Source organism: Poecilia reticulata, chromosome 18 (assembly GCF_904066995.2).
Source record: "Poecilia reticulata chromosome 18, P_reticulata-male-v2, whole genome shotgun sequence".
Taxonomy (NCBI): domain Eukaryota; kingdom Metazoa; phylum Chordata; class Actinopteri; order Cyprinodontiformes; family Poeciliidae; genus Poecilia; species Poecilia reticulata.
This window is the reverse complement of record NC_088847.1, coordinates 25,995,212-26,015,671: the sequence shown is the minus strand read 5'-3', so window position 1 is coordinate 26,015,671 and position 20,460 is coordinate 25,995,212. Positions and strand designations below refer to the sequence as shown.

The following is a 20,460-nucleotide window of genomic DNA, read 5'->3' as shown; positions in this document are numbered from 1 at the left end:
ACCCACCTTCTTTGGATTGCACTCATTCTAAATGTTGTTTCATACAATATTATTTTTACATTGATTTATTCTTGAGAGATCAACATCATCCATTCATCTCTCTCTCAATCACATAATACAAAACTACAATTGAACAAAATTGTTCCATCTTTATGTGCAAAAAAGGTTTATTAACTTAACATTTTAGTCCCCCTGTATTTTTGTTAACATTTTTTATTTGGTGTAAGATTTTAAATTCATATTCTTGTTCAACTTTCAGTTAATGTAAGTATTTAACAGATTTATTTCTTCTTTTTTTTTAGTTTTATATAGTGGCACTTTAAGTTTATTTCAGTTTTACTTTATTTTATAGTTTAAAGGGGAAATAATTCAGTAAATAAATAACTAATTAAATTTTTTCTATTATTATTTGCACCCTTACTGGATCTTACCATGAACACTACGAAACAAATTTAATTTCATTTAAAGTCAAATCAAGTCAAATTAGTTGTTCGAGCTGTACGTAAAAGAATAGGTGCAATGAAAAAATGTAATTGAAATGAATTTTTATTTTACTTTTGCACCCATCTGATGCCGGCTTCCGCACTGACAAAGCTCATCTCTGATTGGCTAAACGTAAGTCGCGTAAGGCTCCGCTTCCTCGAACGGCTCTGAACTGCTCTCACCGTTGCCAGGCAACCTTCCTTCTCTTCCCGGCGAAGTTTTGACCAAAGACCGGAGCTCTGCTCGTCTCTCCTGTGGCTTTATTACCGCAAAAAAAGGCGAATAATTCACTCAGAGGGGAAAATGCCACAGCACAGAGGCGGTAAGAGATTAATTTAAGTAGTTTGCTAAAGTTTTAGAGAATAATTTGACTTGCTTAACAAACTTAAATTTTCGTAACGTCACATCTTTATATTGATGAGCCGCTAGCATGTTTAGCTAACTTTTAATGGCTGTTTATGTCAGTTTAGCTGCTGAAAATGTTGCTTATTTGACGATAATGATGCTGAAAGTTCATGTAATTGTGATAAAAAAATTTAATTTGAACTTTTTGAAGTTTCAGATAAACTATTTTAGCTGTCGCTGCTGGTTTAAATCAGCTCTACATTGTCTGTGAAATATTTAGGAAAATTGGCATTTTCACCATATCATCATTATTAGGAATTTTCCCAATTCTAAGCTGGATAAACTTTAATGAATTTTAGCATAGCAGTTGATATTTCTTCGTAGAATTAGGGAGGGTGTGGCCTAAAAAGGTTGACACCCTGTATTAAGGTGTGTGTTTTTAGGAGTGTCTAAACTGGAGCAACACTTAAAGACAGATTGTTCAAAGACTTACTGGATGAAATGAGAGTGACTCATATTGGACCAGAAGAACTGACCCGTGGGTTGGTCAGTAACTGGCTCAGAGCTTCACTTTGAGTCTGACGCCAACAAGGTGGAGGTGGGGTACTGGTATGGGCTGGTATGATTAAAGAAGAACTGGTCGGACATCTTCAGGTTGAAGATTGGGTCAAAATGAACTCCAGACCCTTCTGCCAGTTTTTAGACACTTTCTTCCATCAGTAGTCTCCATTTTTTCAAACAATTCCTCCTCTTGCTAGAAAATAAACGTGTAAAACTGATAGCATGGGCCTTTCCTCACCTGAACTGGTGGGCGGGTCTTAAATGGGAGATTTCCAGTGAAGGAAACCAGTCCAGCTCTCTGAACAGACTGGGAGGCTGGAGCTGCAAACTCTGAATGGAGTCATGGTTACTTTCTGAATGGAAGCCGATCGCTGTTATTGAAAAGAAGGGCGGCCATATTGGACACTGATTGTTCTGTTTTTCTAATGCCAGAAATGTTTATATGAAAGTTTTGAGTTAATTTTAATTGAAAAATGATGAAAATGCCAAAGTGAGATGTGAACATGTGTGTTTTTCTTTTACTTGCCCAATATTTGTTCACATATAGATATTTCCCTAAGAAAGCTAAAACATCATGGTTACTTTCTTAAACCTTCATGTTTGAGGTTTATTAATATTTTTGGATTAACTAAGAGAACTCCAGGTGGTAAAATAATAATAATAATTGTCTAATTTTCACCCTGTTACAGATTTATTAAAACACAAGCTCTGTAAAAATCGTTGTTATATTTTTATCAAACAGCCTCCCTTAGTTTGGCCAGTGAAACCAGAACTGGATTATTCTGCAATGAAGAATACAACTGGTGATTTATAAAAACATTACTAAGTTTGTAAAAGCACAAACATGTTGATTTCATGTATTTTTGGATTTCTGTAAATGATCCAAGTTAATTTCAACCAGAAGAAGTTGAACTGTAGTCTCAATCTGTGTTCATCTGTACTCCATGTCATTGTGAAGACTTTCTTGTAACGTTGGATATGACAGTCAGGCTGCAGAATGCTAACCGCGGTGCTTCTCATTGGACAGATGGGGACAGGTCGTCCGACGAGGACCTGGACGGGGACTCTGGGGACGTGGACCTGCCGGCGAACAGGGACGACTTCAGGGTGTCGTGTGCGAAGGAGATGGCTCTGCTGGCTCTGATGGAGAAGACGGGATACAACATGGTGCAGGAGAACGGCCAGAGGAAGTACGGCGGCCCGCCGCCAGGTAAGCCAGAGTCCAAACGGGAAATAAAACACGATGAGATTAAAGCGTCACTCTTCAGCGCTGACGTTTTCGACATTTTCTCACCATACAACAACAAACTTTCATTCGTTTTATTGGGGTTTCAAAACAAAGTTTTCAGTTTTCCAAAATAATAAATCAGAATTTTTATCATGACAAGAAATTTATGACAATAAATGATGAGATAAACGCCACAGCGGAAGAAGACCGGCAGTCTGTGGTGTCACTTCCACACACACATTTTAAATTTTTATGTATTTGTAAAATTGTATAAAATTAAGTGGTTTTTTGAAAAATCAGCAGAATGAGTTGAATTTTTATCTGATCGTCAGAAAATTTGATTAATCATCAGAATAATTGATCAATCTGCAAAATTTTTATTAATCGTCGGAATATTAAATTATTCGTCAGAATATTTGAGTAACAATCAGAGTAATTCATTAGCTATCTGAATATTTGGATATGTATCTGAATATTAGAATAATAGTCAGAATATTTGATTAACTGCATAACCAATTACTAAAAATATTCTTTACTGGCAGGTAGGCCTGTCGCGATAAACGATAAATCAATTAATCAGATGATAAATTCGACCTAATTTTAATTATCGTCTTTATCGTCTCTTCCGGCCGTTTTTTCTTTCTGTTGATGACATTAATGAAAAAAGCTCAGCTCCGGTCTCTCCACTGACCCTCCCTTCCTCATTTTCTTAGTCTAAAGTCCAGCGCACATGACACGAGTTGTCGGCCCATTTTCTAAACCTGAGAGACACATTAGCCGACAGAAATCCCAGGTATAACGGTTCGATCGGGTTTGTTGTGCCGTGTGGTGTCCAGCCACATGGGCACAAAATAATGGCTACAAGTCCAGTTAACTAATTTTAAAACCAGGCATTAATCAATGCTTTACTAGAATCTACCTGTGATGCATGTGGCTATAGAGTCAGCGTAAAGTCCTGACTGAATGAAAATCATTGTAACCTATTTATGTCACGTTAACGAAGAACAGCTGAAAACTTACCGGGTTCATCAACTGCGGTAGCAATTTGGCTCCAACTCCTCTCCTTGTCATTTCTATATTCTTTGCACGAAACGTTAAATAAATATTAATGTTGTTTCCACATATGATCTCCGTTGACCGCTGGACTTCATGTTGCGCCTTTTCAGCTGTTTGGGATTCCCCTCCGTAATTTCCCCTCAGAAAGCACGGAGGAGAATCCGCACTTTCTGATTGGCTACCTGTCACATTCAGCGTTAAGCTCCCAGTCGGGGAAAACCCCTGATTTAGATCGGAGCGGCCACCACGATCTACCGTAACACACCACACACTGCAGGATGATCTGTTAGATCAGCCAACGATCCAAGATTATCATAAGGGGAAAATGGGGGCAAAAAATGGTGTAGAGTGAACTATTGCATTAGGTAGTGGGATGTGCCCATCGTCTCTATTTAAATCTATTGATTACTGAAGGTCAATATACATACAGACTTCATAATCTGCACTCATTTGGTTGAATGCAGTATTTATTTCCACTTTGGTTTTATGTTGTTTAGCTTTTATTCAAGTACGTTTTTTGTTAATGGAGACTGAGAATCCATTTTATTTTTGTTTTTGGTTGTTTTGTTTATTTAGTTAATCAGTTCCAGTGTTAACGTGTTATTTTTTTAAATAAAGTCCATCTATGGCAGGAAATCGCATGTATTATTAGTCATTTCCATTAAATCAGTATCAAAAGGTCTTGAAACAATATTATCGTTTATCGCAATGATTTTTTAGACAATTAATCGTCCAGCAAAATTTGTTATCGTGACAGGCCTAGTGGCAGGCAGCTCTCCAGATTAGCAGGGTGCTGCAGGTTTGTATCTATTTAATGTTGGGTATTTTATTGACCTCTGACATTTGCACGTTCTACCGGTCCGTTATCCGTGGTAGACGAGCCTCTGACCCTGGTTGTGCGCTGCAGGTTGGGAGGGGCCGGCGCCGCCGCGGGGCTGCGAGGTCTTCGTGGGGAAGATCCCCAGAGACATGTTCGAGGACGAGCTGGTGCCGCTGTTCGAGAAGGCCGGCAAGATCTACGAGTTCCGCCTCATGATGGAGTTCAGCGGAGAGAACCGCGGCTACGCCTTCGTCATGTACACCAACAGGTGGCGCTCCGTGACTGCGTCGGTTCGCCCGGTGAGCTGAGCAGGTTGATGAATGATGCTGTCGGTTCTGGTCCAGAGAAGCGGCTCAGCGGGCCATCCAGATGCTGGACAACTGCGAGGTCCGACCCGGGAAGTTCATCGGCGTCTGCGTGAGTCTGGACAACTGCCGCCTCTTCATCGGCTCCATCCCCAAAGACAAGAAGAAGGAGGAGATCATGGAGGAGATGAAGAAGGTGGGGAACACGCCTTTAGTTTACTCTCAATTCAAACTACATGTGTTGAGCTGCTCATGGACCTGCGGTATTTCTTTAAATCCTCCTCCTATCATAATGTTAAAATGACAGTAAAAACTTTCATCCAACCTGAGTGCGAACGCCACCTGATCAGCCAATCAGAGGCTCACCTGTCCAGGTTGTTTCATGTTGTGCTGCTTCTCTCCTGTCAGTCCAGCTGATGTCAGAGCAGCTGCTGTCGTGTGTCTGGATTTAAAGTGACAGCTTGTCTTCATGAGTCAGAGTGTGTGTGGTGTGTGTGTGTGTGCGCTCCCAGGTGACGGACGGCGTGGTGGACGTCATCGTCTACCCCAGCTCCATGGATAAGAGCCGCAACCGAGGCTTCGCCTTCGTGGAGTACGAGTCCCACAAGGCGGCCGCCATGGCCCGCAGGACGCTCATACCCGGTACCGTCTCCACACTGCCTCTGTCACTTCCTGTCTGCGTCCAGCAGGGGGAGGCGCAGCACAGCGACACACTGTTGTGGTCCGCTTTTTCAGAACAGGATGATGAAGCAGGTGAGTCATGGAGTTTGAGGTCAGTCTGAGTTAAAGAAGCCGTCCTGATCCAGAGAGAATCTACTTCCCACTGCGTTGTCTTCTCCAGTTAGTGAGGAGAGACTCAGAATTCCTGGTGTCAGTGAATGCAGCGCAGTAAAGAGTTTATGAAAAGGTCAAATCCACAAATCAGAGTCCTGACGGTTCTCAGCATCAACGCTGTAGAACCTGAATAAACACTTAAATTAACGTCCAGACAGGCTGTAAAACAAGACTACGTTAAATACAATATATTATAATTTAACATAAACCACAGAGCTTTATGTTTACATTTATTATGTGAACAGTAACTCCTCAGGGTTTGATACATCAGGGTGTAATAAATGGATCTGAAATGATCAAAAACAGAAGAAACTTGAAGCCAACATGAGAGACTGATGTGCTAAAAAGTAAGTACACCCCTTCATCTTGAATCATTGTGGAGAACCTTTGGGGCAAACTGGGTTTGGGTTCAACACCAGTATGAATCGATGGAAAACAGCTGAGAAAGACGAGAGCAGCTCCTTGTTTCCACTGTCAGAGATCATTGTGTTCTGGTAGTGAATCGGTTCTGGTGGTGAACTGGTTCTGCTTGTGAACTGGTTCAGGTGGTGAACTGGTTCTGCTTGTGAACTGGTTCATTTGGTGAACTGGTTCAGGTGGTGAACTGGTTCTGGTTGTGAACTGGTTTTGGTAGTGAACTGGTTCTGGTAGTGAACTGGTTCTGGTAGTGAACTGGTTCTGGTTGTCCCTGCAGGAACCTTCCAGCTGTGGGGCCACTCCATCCAGGTGGACTGGGCGGAGCCGGAGAAGGATGTGGATGAGGAGGTGATGCAGCGCGTCCGGGTCCTCTACGTACGTACAACTGTCCGGTTCCGCCTGCTAACATGACGGCAATGTTGAGATTAATTAGAGAAAAATCACCATAAATTCAGATATTTTACAGACTTTTTGTTCTTGAAAGTCATTGAAAGGTAAGTAAAATCATTAAAACTCCATAACTGTCCTGGCCCGCGAGCCGGTGGGGAGTGAATTTAAGCTCCGGATCGGAGCTGAAGATCCCGACCGGAGAGACTCCCACTGCTGCTGCTGCTGCTTGAAATGTTCTTCAGATGAGCTTTAAGTGGGAAACAATTAGAGGCCTGGAGACGTGAGTCATTCATTTTCCTCTGTGAGCAGCTCAGCGGGGTGACGCGTCACCCTACAGTCAAATTAACACACACACGCAGCCTGACAGTCATTACAGAGAACACCAGAAGTGGTTCTGAAGTGTGACCCCCACCTGTTGCCTGCCGACCCCGTCTGTCCTCCTGCTGCAGGTGCGCAACCTGATGATGGACACGACGGAGGAAACGCTCCACCGGGAGTTCTCCAGCTTCAAGCCCGGCTCCGTGGAGCGCGTCAAGAAGCTCACCGACTACGCCTTCATCCACTACCGCAGCCGCAGCGACGCCATCGCCGCCCTCACCCTGATGAACGGCGCCCAGATCGACGGCGCCACCGTGGAGGTCACCCTGGCCAAGCCGGCCGGGATCAAGGACGGGAGCGCCGCCGGCCGGAGGTACAACACCAGGGGTTACCTAGGAAACACGGCCGCGGGGGGCGTCGGCGACGGCCGCTGCTCGCTCAGGGCCACGCCCCTGCAGACCCGCCTGGGAAACCCCTATTACAACGGAGGAGGTGAGGACGGCATGAACAGAACCTGAAACACTAGAGACTTGATTAGATTTTACATCTGCTTTAAACACATGAAGGCTGTTGGTGTATCTTCGTTTCTCTCTGTTGTTCAAACTCTTCATTTTATCGAACATAATCACACAAACACCTGTTTACCTCTACAGCGGAGCCCCGCCCCCATGCCTAGTCAAAGTTCAGCATTTTAGCTTTTTCTCTGCAACCTGACGCCAAATTATTCACTGAAAATCCACCTAATCGATGATTGTTTTTCATAGATTGCATCTAAAATGCAGCTTGGGAAACTGAAACACTTAGAAGCCATGTTTCAAGCTGGCCAATCCAGGAGCTGCATTTATTGTGCTTAGTGCTGATTGGCTGAGCCACCAAAAGCTGAGATCGCTTCTGCAGCTTTAAGACAGATTTCTTTTTTACTTCTCAAACAGCCCCACTTTTAAACTTTATTTTATTTCCTAAAACTGCTTTTATGTCCGATAAAAACCAACGAGGACAGATTTGATCTTTTAGTTTTGAATTCTCTGAGTTGAGATCAGATCCCGACCTTTGTGTTTCTGAGCAGCCAAGGCCTCTTACCAAGCTAAACCCCCCAGGCTTTCCCTTCAGCCTGACCACACGGACGTCCAGTCGTGCTCCGCGTTGCTTCTCCGATATTAAAACCTTCTTCACCCTCAAGGTGTCTCTGGAGAGACGTCCTCAAACGTCCACTTTGTCTTTAAATGCAGGCTGTGGTTTCCAGGATAAAGGTCACAAACACTCTGCATTAATCCAGCTGTGAAGCTGCAACCCTTTTTCACGACGCCTGCAGATATTTCCTGTAAATAAAAGTTTTAAAACGAGCCATAAATGATTCATGGCAGGATGTGGGTAGAGCACATAGATAGCAGGAAGGAGAGATGGAATAGTGATGAGTGATTATGAAAGCACTGAAACTAAAGATCCTTTTTCCAGCACATCTGGTCTGCAGGTCGTTACAGGTGGAACTCAGCAGCTCCGGAATGAGAAAAACAATAATCAGGAAAATGTATTTATTGTCCACAGCAGGGGAGCAAGAGCTGAGCGATTGATTCATCAAGGATGAGAGCCAAGAAACCTGCTGAAATCTGTCTGTATTCAGAAAACCTTCAGTTTGTATGCCGGCCGTCTCTGGACTCGTTACTGGTTTAGTTGATCTGATCGTTGTTCAGTCAGCTGGTTGAACCGTTTGGAGGTCAGTGAGTCGTTGGGTCTGCAGCTGATTTTGATGCTGGTCAGTTTAGATAATTGGTTGGTGGCCTGGCCCATGTTTCAGTCAGTGGGTTTGTTGGTTGGTTGGTCAGAAGTTTGGTCCATCGACTAGTTGATTTTAGAGAGTTTAAACCACAGCGTAGTTAGAGTTGAATGAAAAACCCTTAAAGGAAAAGTCCCTTTACTTTCATTGCCGTTATCAGAAACCAAGTCAGACACAGGAAGCCGTTTAAATTCACCAAAACATCTGATCAGTTGTGAGGCAGATCACGCCTGGAAGAGAGGCAGTGAATGGAGTTATATTTAGTTAAAGTGAGTTCAGCTTGTTTACATTCAGTTAAGGCAGGAAGTGAACCTGAGCTCCAGACTTTACTGCTTGAAGCTTTAAATATCCCCAGTCTGACGGTTTTACTTCCAAGCTCCAGACACTCCACAAATCATGGAGCCAAACATAGACAAACAACATGGCTGCCAGGGCAGGAAGTGAGTGAATAGTTGCTTAATCAGCTTTAAACAATGACAGAGAGAGACTGTCTCACCCATTAAACACGTGACCCCGTCCACGTCCGGTTGTCCTGGAGATGAACCCTCTATGAGGAGCAATGAGGGACATAATTACCCAAACAACTTCAAAGCGTTTCTCAAACAAACACGCATCATGTGTTGCACAACAACTTGAACAGTAATTAGTTTGGTAAATAAGACCAAAGCAGAGAGCAGCATTCATTTCCATCTAATCAGGACCGTTACAGTGTTTTACACTGATGGGGCTGATCAGCAGCACTTAGTTATGTTTTGTCTCCTAACCGCTAATAGTGATAATTCAGGATGTCAGGTTCAGTTACCAGAGAGCATTGTGGGTAAATCTGGGCTGCTGAGCTAAGGTTTTCTGGGGTAAAACCCTCTGAAGAGGAAGTCAGTCACTCCATCATGGTGTCTTAATGAAGAGACGAGATGATGAAGAGCGTCGTTAATCAGAGGAGCTGTAGCTTCAACGGGGATCAGAGACTCACCGAAACAACGTCACAGACATCGGGACAGGAACATGGAGCCTCTTCACTCAGGGCCTTTCAGGGGTCTGGTGCCTTTTATTTTTATATTTGCATTAAAATATCATTTATAGCTGTTTAGCATATAAATTGCTCTGGTCTCATTGAGGTGATTAGAAAGATTGTAAATGTGTTCTGCAGCTTTATTGCTTTAAGCTGTCGGACATAAAAGCCAGTCATAACAAGGGCAGCAACATATTCACTGATGCTCATATCATCTCTAGCTTAGCACAGTGCTCCCCTGCTGTGGACAATAAATACATTTTCCTGATTATTGTTTTTCTCATTCCGGAGCTGCTGAGTTCCACCTGTAACGACCTGCAGACCAGATGTACTGGAAAAAGGATCTTTAGTTTCAGTGCTTTCATAATCACTCATCACTATTCCATCTCTCCTTCCTGCTATCTATGTGCTCTACCCACATCCTGCCATGAATCATTTATGGCTCATTTAAAAACTTTTATTTACAGGAAATATGTGCAGGCGTCGTGAAAAAGGGTTGCAGCTTCACAGCTGGATTAATGCAGAGTGTTTGTGACCTTTATCCTGGAAACCACAGCCTGCATTTAAAGACAAAGTGGACGTTTGAGGACGTCAGGTAAATCAGTGAGTCAGGTAAATCAGCGGGTCGGTTCTGGTACCAGTTCATCCACAGTTCCCCTCCCACTGCCGGTACAGCAGCTCCAACTCCGCTGAGCTTCTCCTCGCTTTACAAAATACCAAACAAAATGTCTGGATTGTTTGAGAACAGCATGGAGGAAATGATGACATGTTGCAACAAGCTGCAGGCTCCGGGTTTAATGATCAGCCCGGTGCCGAATCGGGTCGTCAGGCTCTCACTGAGGCTTTATGACACACAGAAACGAGACATTCTGGACAATCACACACACACATTCAGCTGCTGCTTGTTAGAAATCTCTGCTCTGTTTTTGCTTTGTTTGTAAATTGTCTCCAGGTGATGTGGAGCAAAAATAAACTGAACTGAATTAAAACGACCTGCTAGCTCTCCAGCTGACTCTAACTTACCTTTTTCATCCTAAAATTATTTTACAGCGAGCGTTCAGAGCAGTTTATTCTCACCTTCATGGTGTCAGCGTTCGTTTAAATGCTATGTTAGGAGCAGATGTGACGTCACACCAAGTCATTTAAAATTTAAAATATTACTCTGTTTACTTTTAAAACTCACCGTAGCATCATATTTGACCAAAACGCAATAAAACGAGATAAAATTGGATAAAACTTAAACAATACTGGACTAAAGATGATATGAAGCTGGATATAATTTGATAAAAATAGAGTAAAACCGAGAACCTCCATTATGATCTATCCAGCCGCCTTGTTATCTGCCGACGTTTCCATGGAAACCAGTTTCATCCAGTCTGACTCCAGTTTGAAGACGTACATGAATCAGTTTGTTGTTATTAGTGTGACCTGGATGTTTTACTCAAATCAAACAAAATGTAGGAAAAGGTCAGACTGTTGAGTCAGCAGTCAGGAAAGGGGAAAAAAATGTTTTATAGTTTCTGATTGTTCACTCTGATGTAATTAGTTAAAAGTAACAAAAGTACTTTATGACACAACTACTTTATGTTGGGTCATAAAGTAAAGAAAGGCAGCTCTGCCCCTCCCCCATCTGTTGCTGCACACTGCCAGCTAGCTGGCTGAAAGAAGACTAATAGATTTGTTAAATTGTTACATGAACATTTTGATCTTGAAATCTTGATGGATTTTGTCCATCAGGATGTTTTTTTATCTAGAGCCTGGTCTGATCTGATTTAAATAGATGATGTGTGTGTGTGTGTGTGTGTGTGTGTGTGTGTGTGTGTGTGTGTGTGTGTGTGTGTGTGTGTGGTGGTTCAGAGGACCCGGAGCGCTTCATGTTCCCCCTGCTGCCCTGCACCCCCCTGACGCCCATCAGTCTGCTCGCCCTGAAGCAGAGCCAGATCGGCTCGGCCGTCAGCCTGCTGGAGTACCACTGCCACAAGAACTGCTGGTCTCCACCCGAGTACCACCTGTACTCCACCCCGGGTCAGGACGGGAAGCTGCTGCTCATCTACAAGGTCCACACACACACACACACACACACACACACACACACACACACACACACACACACACACACACACACACACACACTGAGCTGAGCTGGTAGCGTCTCTCACACCTTGATATTTGCTCAGCAGCCTATAGTTCAGGATTTGACCCACTTACTGAAGAGCCAACATGTTGAACTGAACCGTATCTTTAGTGATCAGCTGTTCTGAAGCCTTAGGATCCCAGAGAGCAGCTGTTCAGCGCTGTGAAACGGAAACATCTGGTTTAGCTTCACCTGCTTCACCTCCGGCTGCTCAGAGCCTCAGGAGCCTCACTTTTACAGAAACAAGCAGCAGCAGAACCTGACAGCACCGAGCTTCACAACAGAAACCCCAGGCCACATTCTTCATTCCTCTGTGTGTGTGTGTGTGTGTGTGTGTGTGTGTGTGTGTAGGTGGTGCTGCCATCCACGCGAGCCACCTACATCCCTGATAAGCTGTGTGTGCTGCTGGACGACGCCAAGGAGCTGGCTGCCCAGACCACGCTGTGGAACCTGGGTAACGTCTCACTCACACTGCAGCGTCCATGTTGGGCTACTGACATGGAGCCGCCTGATTGGCTGGGAAATCTGAGGCTCAGAGACACAAACAGGAAGGAAATATGCATTTTAAATAGGAAAGACAGAAGCGTTTTCTTTACTGAACCAGTTTTAGTCCTGTTTATATTAGTTTTAGAGAGAAAGTGGAATAAAAAAGAAATTAAATTATATAGATTGTGTTCAGTCAGAGGCTTCTACAGTTGCGCTGTAATACAGACTGCTATAGGAGCCTCTTTCTGTCCACAGCCATCAGGGTCTACAACAGCTCTGAATAATATGACATTTAATTTTTGTCTGGGATCAATGAAGAAGTTTTGAATTGAACGGATCTCTGCTTTCATCAAACATTTCTTCCTGATTTGATTAAAAATCTGGTTAAAATGACAGAAACCCTTTAGTTCCATCGTTCCTCCTCCTCGGATCTGATCTGCTGCTGGTTCGTCTGAGGTTCGGATCAGAGTTGATCAGTGAGTCACGGCCGGCTGCTGGAGCTGATTCCAGTCTGCTGGCTGTGTTGGACGTAACTCTGGCTGCTCTCCGCGTGTCACTTCCTCCAGTTTGTTAAAAGGTCAGCGGGGCGTGGCGCCAGCCTGTGTCTGACAGCAGCTGCATGTTTTATGGATGGAGCTGAGCGTCGTAAACAGTGACCCTTTAGTTTTAATGATGAGGTGATAACAACCTGCAGCACGTCTCCACTCACACATTCAAAACTCACTGCGGCAGCTGGAGGTTCAGCTGCTGCAGCTGCTGGAGGTTCAGCTGCTGCTGCTGGAGGTTCAGCTGCTGCAGCTGCTGGAGGTTCAGCTGCTGCTGCTGGAGGTTCAGCTGCTGCTGCTGGAGGTTCAGCTGCTGCTGCTGCTGGAGGTTCAGCTGCTGCTGCTGGAGGTTCAGCTGCTGCTGCTGCTGGAGGTTCAGCTGCTGCTGCTGGAGGTTCAGCTGCTGCTGCTGGAGGTTCAGCTGCTGCTGCTGGAGGTTCAGCTGCTGCTGCTGCTGGAGGTTCAGCTGCTGCAGCTGCTGGAGGTTCAGCTGCTGCAGCTGCTGGAGGTTCAGCTGCTGCAGCTGCTGGAGGTTCAGCTGCTGCTGCTGCTGGAGGTTCAGCTGCTGCTGGAGGTTCAGCTGCTGCTGGAGGTTCAGCTGCTGCTGCTGGAGGTTCAGCTGCTGCTGGAGGTTCAGCTGCTGCTGGAGGTTCAGCTGCTGCTGGAGGTTCAGTCTCCATCATCTGTTTCGGTCCCAGCAGCTCAGACCGGAACATTGATTTACCAAGTCACACAGCAACTCATCTGAACCCTGAAGGAGGAACAAGGCTGAAAGAGAAACACCTTGATAGAGCAGGACTGACAGAGCGGCCATGTTGGCACCCAGTGGAACAGCTGCAGCTCTGATTAAGACGAAAACTATGACAGCCAGAGCGAGTTAAATATTCCAGACTTTTTAATGACTCCTTTTAAATATTCCAGACTTTTTAATGACTCCTTTTAAATATTCCAGACTTTTTAATGACTCATTTTAAATATTCCAGACTTTTTAATGACTCATTTTAAATATTCCAGACTTTTTAATGACTCATTTTAAATATTCCAGACTTTTTAATGACTCATTTTAAATATTCCAGACTTTTTAATGATTCATTTTAAATATTCCAGACTTTTTAATGATTCATTTTAAATATTCCAGACTTTTTAATGACTCATTTTAAATATTCCAGACTTTTTAATGATTCATTTTAAATATTCCAGACTTTTTAATGATTCCTTTGAAATATTCCAGACTTTTTAATGATTCATTTGAAATATTCCAGACTTTTTAATGATTCCTTTGAAATATTCCAGACTTTTTAATGATTCATTTGAAATATTCCAGACTTTTTAATGATTCCTTTGAAATATTCCAGACTTTTTAATGATTCATTTTAAATATTCCAGACTTTTTAATGACTCATTTTAAATATTTCATACTTTTTAATGACTCCTTTTAAATATTCCAGACTTTTTAATGACTCCTTTTAAATATTCCAGACTTTTTAATGATTCATTTTAAATATTCCAGACTTTTTAATGACTCATTTTAAATATTCCATACTTTTTAATGACTCCTTTTAAATATTCCAGACTTTTTAATGATTCATTTTAAATATTCCAGACGTTTTAATGATTCATTTTAAATATTCCAGACTTTTTAATGATTCATTTTAAATATTCCAGACGTTTTAATGATTCATTCTTAATATTCCAGACGTTTTAATGATCCTCACCTGGAAGTTGGGGAACGTTTCAGACGTCCAGTGTTGCTTCTTTAGCTACTTCAATCTGGAGAGACTCAGACGGACAAAAGAGAACAATTAAAAGATTTAATGACGGGAATGAATAACAGTTCTTTGGCGCTCGGACCCCGGCAGCTAATTTGAGCTGAGATTTGATGTGAACTCGATGAACATCCCGATAACTGATTAGGAATGCTCTCCCCCAGGGCCCGACACTGGTGGTGGTGGTCGGGAAAGGGTGCCATCCTAGAGGTGAAGGATGTGGGTGGAGAAGGGGAGGTGGTGGGTTGAACGCAGCTGGGAAGCAGCTGATGGCTCGGGTGTGGATCCTTTTATGCAGAGCCTGATTGCTGATTGAACGCGCCGGGTGAGGTCCAGCGCTGAGGTCGGAGATGAGCATGACGTCGATGGGCGAAGGAAGGGGGTGGAGTCTTCCAGCTTGAACTTTCGCTAAAGCTCCATATCAGCTGAAACTGGTCCGAACTTGTCTGCTGTTTTGGGTTAAGTTGGTTTCTGTTTGGAGGAAGCATCTGTTTGTGTTTCTGTGGTAACCGTTGGTAACCAGCTTTACTTCCTGTCTGCCAGCTCTGAGCATTAAGAACCAAAATGACTTTTGAAAGATTTTCTCATGAAACTTGTCAGCTCAATAATCCAAATTACATTTTCAATTTCACTGAAACTTCTGCTTGTCTGCGAGTCAAAGCTGATTCAGCATCAAAGCAGCTGGTAGCAAAATGTCAGTATTGATTTAAAACGTCTTCAGTCTAGTCAGAGACTGAAGACCTGCAACTTGTACGACTTTTATGGTTTAATTAGTGTTGGAACAGAATTCAAATTTTAATTGAAGTAATTTTATGGTCTTTAATTATTTGAATTGTAACCAAAAACTAACTTATAGATTTTTTAAATGCTAAAACTAAGTTATGTTGTCAACAAAATACACAACATTTTTTAGTTCAAAAATCTTTTTTTCCGTTTTGTTCTCTCTGAGCCAGCAGGTCTGAAATGTGAGGGTCAGATTTGGTCAAATCTCTTAGATTTTTATTTCTTTGCATCTTTCTATAAATAAATCAGACTTTGGTGTTTCTGCGCTGGAGCCGGACCGGCCCATTCATCCAGAACCAATGAAGTGGAAACCGAGACAAAGTGGTACAATGGGTCAGAGCTGGAGAAAGCTGCTCCAATCTGAAGAGTTTAGAGAATCTCATTCTGGACCAGAACCCAGCCACCAGAACTAGCTCAATTAAAGGGGAGGGAAGTGAGGAGAGCAGCAGGAGTTTCATCCAGGGGGGGATTTTTTTTTTTATTAAACTCTCAAACTGCATGAATGTTTTATCCCCTCTCTGCTCCACAGGAGCCTGAATATCAAATATGTCCTTATCAGGTTTATTTTAAATACATTTATTTCTGCTTCATCTCCTCTCCTCGGTGTCTTCACATGTCTGAATCCTCCTGCTGCAGAAGACGAGGAAAATGGTTTCATCTGGGTTTTGTTCTCACTAAACTGTTTGTTTCCCTTCCTTTTATTGCAGTCAGGTTGATTCATGAAAACATTTCAGTTTAAAGTTCTTTACATCATAAAAACAAATCAGACATGTTGATCAATGTTTCATTTACCTCTAATCAAAGGTAAATCTAACAGTCAGTGTTTCAGCTGTTTTTCAGTTTTCTGGAAGTCGATCATTCCATGCTGATTGATTAGAAGTTATTAATCTGGTGAGCCTCAGATGAAGTTTTCTCCGGATCGCTGCGTCTCATTCCCAACCTCCTGTGTTTTCGTCCAGATTCGTCCATCCTGACCGGAGCTTCCTTTGACTCTCCCAGCAGCCTCTCTCCTCCGCTCGCCATGTCGCCGTCCGACTGCAGTCCCAGCCTCCTGAGCTGCGGCGGCCGCACCTTCACGCCCTGCCTGCCCGCTCCTCCCCCTCCTCCTCCGCCGTCGCCCTTCCCCATCTCCCCCCTGCCCTCTCTGTCCGCCTTCTCCCCCGCTGGCTCCCAAGCCCAGCGGCTCTACTTCAACTCCCAGTCTCCGTTCTACTGACGGTGAGGCTGAAGCTCACCGCACTTCGCTCATCTCACCTCAGGCTGATGTGTGAAACATGGAAACGAGAGATTATTTATGTTAAGCTACATGCACACAGCAGGTCTTTATGCTCGATCATACCAAAGAAGATTAGGGCCACTGATTAAAAAATAGAAATTCAGATATGTTTTTATTCAGAATTCTGACTTTTGATCTCAGATGATTAAATTCAGAATTCTGAGGAAAAAGTCAACATTTGGAGAAAAAGTCAAGTCTGAGGAAAAACATTTGGTCGAACTTGGAATTAGAAACTCTCTCGCCTCATGAATACGGAGTAGAAGAAGAAAATGAACAGGAACTGGATGACAAACAGTTGTAACTTTATAAACTGAGAAGTTAAAACAAAGTTATTTGGTTTCAGGAAAAATGAAACATATGATTATATTTTTCTTCTTAGAGCTTTGACTGATTGCTTTGTGTTAACACAAAGTGCTGCTTCTGTAGCGGAGCCTCACTCATGATGATGATGATGATGATGATGGTCAGTTTATCTCTTGGGTTTGAAGCCGGTTTGTCCTTCGCCCTGCTGCCATGGAAACCGTCTTTTCTTAGCTCTATTTGACAGAATGTGTAGAAAAGTGTTTGTTTTTGTGTTTTCCTGATTGCAGGGAATCGTTTGTCGCCCAGGGAGCGAGCTGCGTCGCCGGAGGAAGAGGAGGGTGAGGAAGGCAGGCAGGAGGTTTCCAGTCGCTCTCTCTCTCCTCTCCGTCTGATAATCTGAGTTAGCGCAACGGTTCTCTGACGTTTGTCAGATCTCAGAACGTCCTCTCCTCTTCCCGTCTCTCTGTCCTCGTCTCCTCATCACGTCCCACCGAGTCCAGAACCGGCCTCAGGCCCGGTCCGATCTGACCTCCTGCCCTCAGGTCCGGTTACTTAAACAGCAGCAGAGCGCGTCTTTCTCCACAGATTCAACCTCTGAAGCCCTTCAGGAAATGTTGGCGCGCTGAGCTAATGACTCAGACGGAGCGGGGCAACATGGCCGCCTCCTTTCCACTTCCTGTCAGCAGCTGGAAACAGATTCATCTCCCTGTTTGTAGCTGCTGATCCCGTTCATGTAAACCTGAGGGATCCAAGAGCTTCTCCAAGAAAAACAAAACTCATTTCATGATTTTTAAGGCTTAAAACCTTTAAAAAGGCCTGACAAAGCAGATTTAATAATTATAAATAGACTGCAGTGTTTAAATATCAAACAGGAATAAAACTGATTATTTCAAAGCCGTAGAAAAGAATCAGGTTTGTTTGTTTTCTCTGCAGATTCAGATAAAATATGGAAATGATTCACTATGTTTACCAGAAATGGTGACATTTTCCAAAAATTTCAACTCAATATTTAGGTAAATTTAGCCGATCTACGGAAAGCCATTTTAGTCACTAATAATGATATAATAGTAATAACACAACATGGCTGTAAAAACACTTCTAAAGTAAAATAATAAAGTAAATATGAACACATGCATCAAGTTAATAACTTAATGAAAGTAAAAATAAACATTTTCTTACCGTAGGCCACCATTTTTCACTTCTATTGGGTTAAAAGGAGAAAAGGAATATTTTTGCATTTTATGCACCTTTTTCAAAATACTTTTATTTTGATTTTTGTTTTAATTATTAAAACTACTTATTTAAAATTACTTTTTTGTTTTTGAAATGTTAGATTTAGACGACTTATTTTAAAGTTTATCAATAAGTTCATTAATTAATTTTCTCAGATTTTGCACTTTCAAATTTTACACTTTATATTTATTTCAGGAGATAATGATTTTTGTTTAAATTTTTTTTTTCAAATGACTTATTGATGCTTGGAAACAAAATACTAATATTTCAAAAATATTTTTTAAATTGGAATTTTATTTTGAAATGCTTAATTTATTAACATAAAGTCATTAAATGCATTTCGGAAGTTAGACTTTGATTAATTAAGTATTTTCAGGAACAAATAAATTGGTCTTTATGAAATCTCCATTTAAACTTTTTTCTTTATGATTATGTTCAAATGTTTTTTTGTTTTTTTGTTTTTTTTGTATTTAACATAATGGCCAAAATGGCTTTCCATACAGAGTTTAGCGTTTAGATTCATTTACTTGCGGGCCGATTTCAGGACGTTTCAGGAGAGGAGCCGGTTCTAACATTCTGAGTTATAAGGAAGACAAAACGTGCCGCTGTTTTTCTAACCTGACGTTAGTGAGAGGAGGTGATGATGATGATGAGGAGGAGGAGGAAAAGTTTCTGCACAGAAGACGAGAGGACCGTCTGAACGAACTCCAGTTTCACTCAGAGCAAACGGACCAGCCTCCAGCTGCAGCTGCTGAGACGTTTGTGGCTCTGAATGTGTTTCATTGTTCTGAGTTTTATTGTTTTGGCTCAACTGTTTTATTCTCATTGATCCGTTCAGGCTGAGCAGCTCAGAAATGTTCTTTATTTTTATTCTTTTTTAATTTTTTTTTGTTCCCCCCCCCCGACACAGAAAGTCGATATTCATGTTCGTTTCACTGGTGGTTTGTTTGACGTTGTTGGAGTTAATTTAGTGTGCAATCTGCAGCCAAACGGCCATTTTGAATCCGAGTTTGTCCCGACGCTGTGAATGAACAACCACAAACATATGTTTTTAATCTGACTTTCAAATCGCCTTGATTATCAGAACAATCTAAACCTGAGCAAAGTCGTGTGTATTTAACAGTCCAAAGACTAAAGGGAAATCACAAATCAGGCGCGCAGCTCTGGAGTTTGAAAAGTCTGTGCAAAGTAAATTATTCATTTGTGTGAAGGTCGCCCTATTTATTGAACCAGATAAAATATGAAGTGTTTTCAGCTGCTGTGAAACAAATGAAGGCTTTGATTGCTGATGATCAGTCTAGCTGAAGATGAAATGTTTTGCGCTTGAATGTCGAAACGGTTTCATTGCTCCGGCCAAAACAAACAGACGCTGGTGAGAGTCTTTAAATAAAACTCATTTATTTACCGAACATTTTAAACTTCTCCAGTCTGTTCGCACCACATCTGCATCAGAGCTGACGTATGTTGGGAATTAGTTTTATTTCTTCCTCTTTGGAGCAACATTGCTGTTTTTAAATGTGCTTTAAAATAAAGCTGACCTTGACGTCTGCCTTCTTTACTGTTAGTTGGACTGAAGCTCATGATGAACATTCAGTTTAATTAACAAGTTCTGACTGAAAGGGTAGAAATATCTCATTTTTATCTTATATGTGGGTTTTATATAAATTAAATGACTAAATCAGACTTGGTGTTATGCAGTGACCCAAATGGAGCCTCAGGGTTTTTGTTTCACTGTGGACTTGAGACAAACTGTAAACCTCCTACAGATCAGTGGTTCTTAACCTGGTTCGGTCGAACCCCAGGGGTTCGGTGCCGCGGAGGTAAAGACTCACTCGTGTAAAGTCGTGATGACGCCCCGCTTTGCTGTCACTTGCTGCAGAGGATCACGTTACATTGTTTAGCCCAGGGGTCACCAACGTGGTGCCCGCGGGCCCCCTGTCGCCCGCGGGCCCCTTGTCAGTCGCCCGCGGGGCAAGTTCTAAAAATAGCCATTCTCATTAGGGAGCATTGCCAAATAAATTATTTAATATTTTTACATTGAAGTAGTAAAATTTGTTTATATTCAGAATTAAAAAAAAAAGCTAATTATAAAAAAAATTTTAAATGTAAATTTTTATGCATAAAACTCTTCTATGGTTAAAGTTCAGAATATGCGCCTGCAGGATGTTATCGGAGGGCAGCAGCGCCTGCTGCTCCCTCTGCCTAGCTTAGCCTAGCTTAGCCTAGCTTAGAGTGGGAGGAGCTCTTAGGTCTTTTTTTTAAACTTGAAGTAAAAAAAAATAAAATAAAATTTCCGAAATTTTAATTATCGAACCCTCTTTACAATTAAAATTGTGGAGAAAAAAATATATTATGCGTCAAAACATCTTGTACGTAGCGCACATCTGAGTCTGT

At 42.4% G+C, this 20,460-nt stretch overlaps 1 protein-coding gene across 1 annotated transcript; it reads left to right on the top strand.

Annotated features, from left to right (window-relative positions):
• Positions 1-573: 573 nt before the first annotated feature.
• On the top strand, positions 574-19,475 carry rbm46 (RNA binding motif protein 46). The gene is made up of 11 exons (XM_008436206.3): positions 574-805; positions 2,417-2,599; positions 4,581-4,761; positions 4,838-4,994; positions 5,311-5,440; positions 6,327-6,424; positions 6,889-7,249; positions 11,398-11,597; positions 12,026-12,128; positions 16,214-16,472; positions 17,121-19,475. Exons 1-10 carry the CDS (start codon positions 787-789, stop codon positions 16,468-16,470), a joined length of 1,689 nt encoding a protein of 562 aa, XP_008434428.1. The 5' UTR covers positions 574-786; the 3' UTR covers positions 16,471-16,472; positions 17,121-19,475.
• Positions 19,476-20,460: the final 985 nt, after the last annotated feature.

Excerpts from the sequence above, each read along its gene's own strand:
- rbm46 (XM_008436206.3), top strand. Across the intron at positions 11,598-12,025 it reads AGCTGCTGCTCATCTACAAG|GTGGTGCTGCCATCCACGCG; the intron begins GTCCACACACAC and ends GTGTGTGTGTAG. Across the intron at positions 12,129-16,213 it reads GACCACGCTGTGGAACCTGG|ATTCGTCCATCCTGACCGGA; the intron begins GTAACGTCTCAC and ends GTTTTCGTCCAG.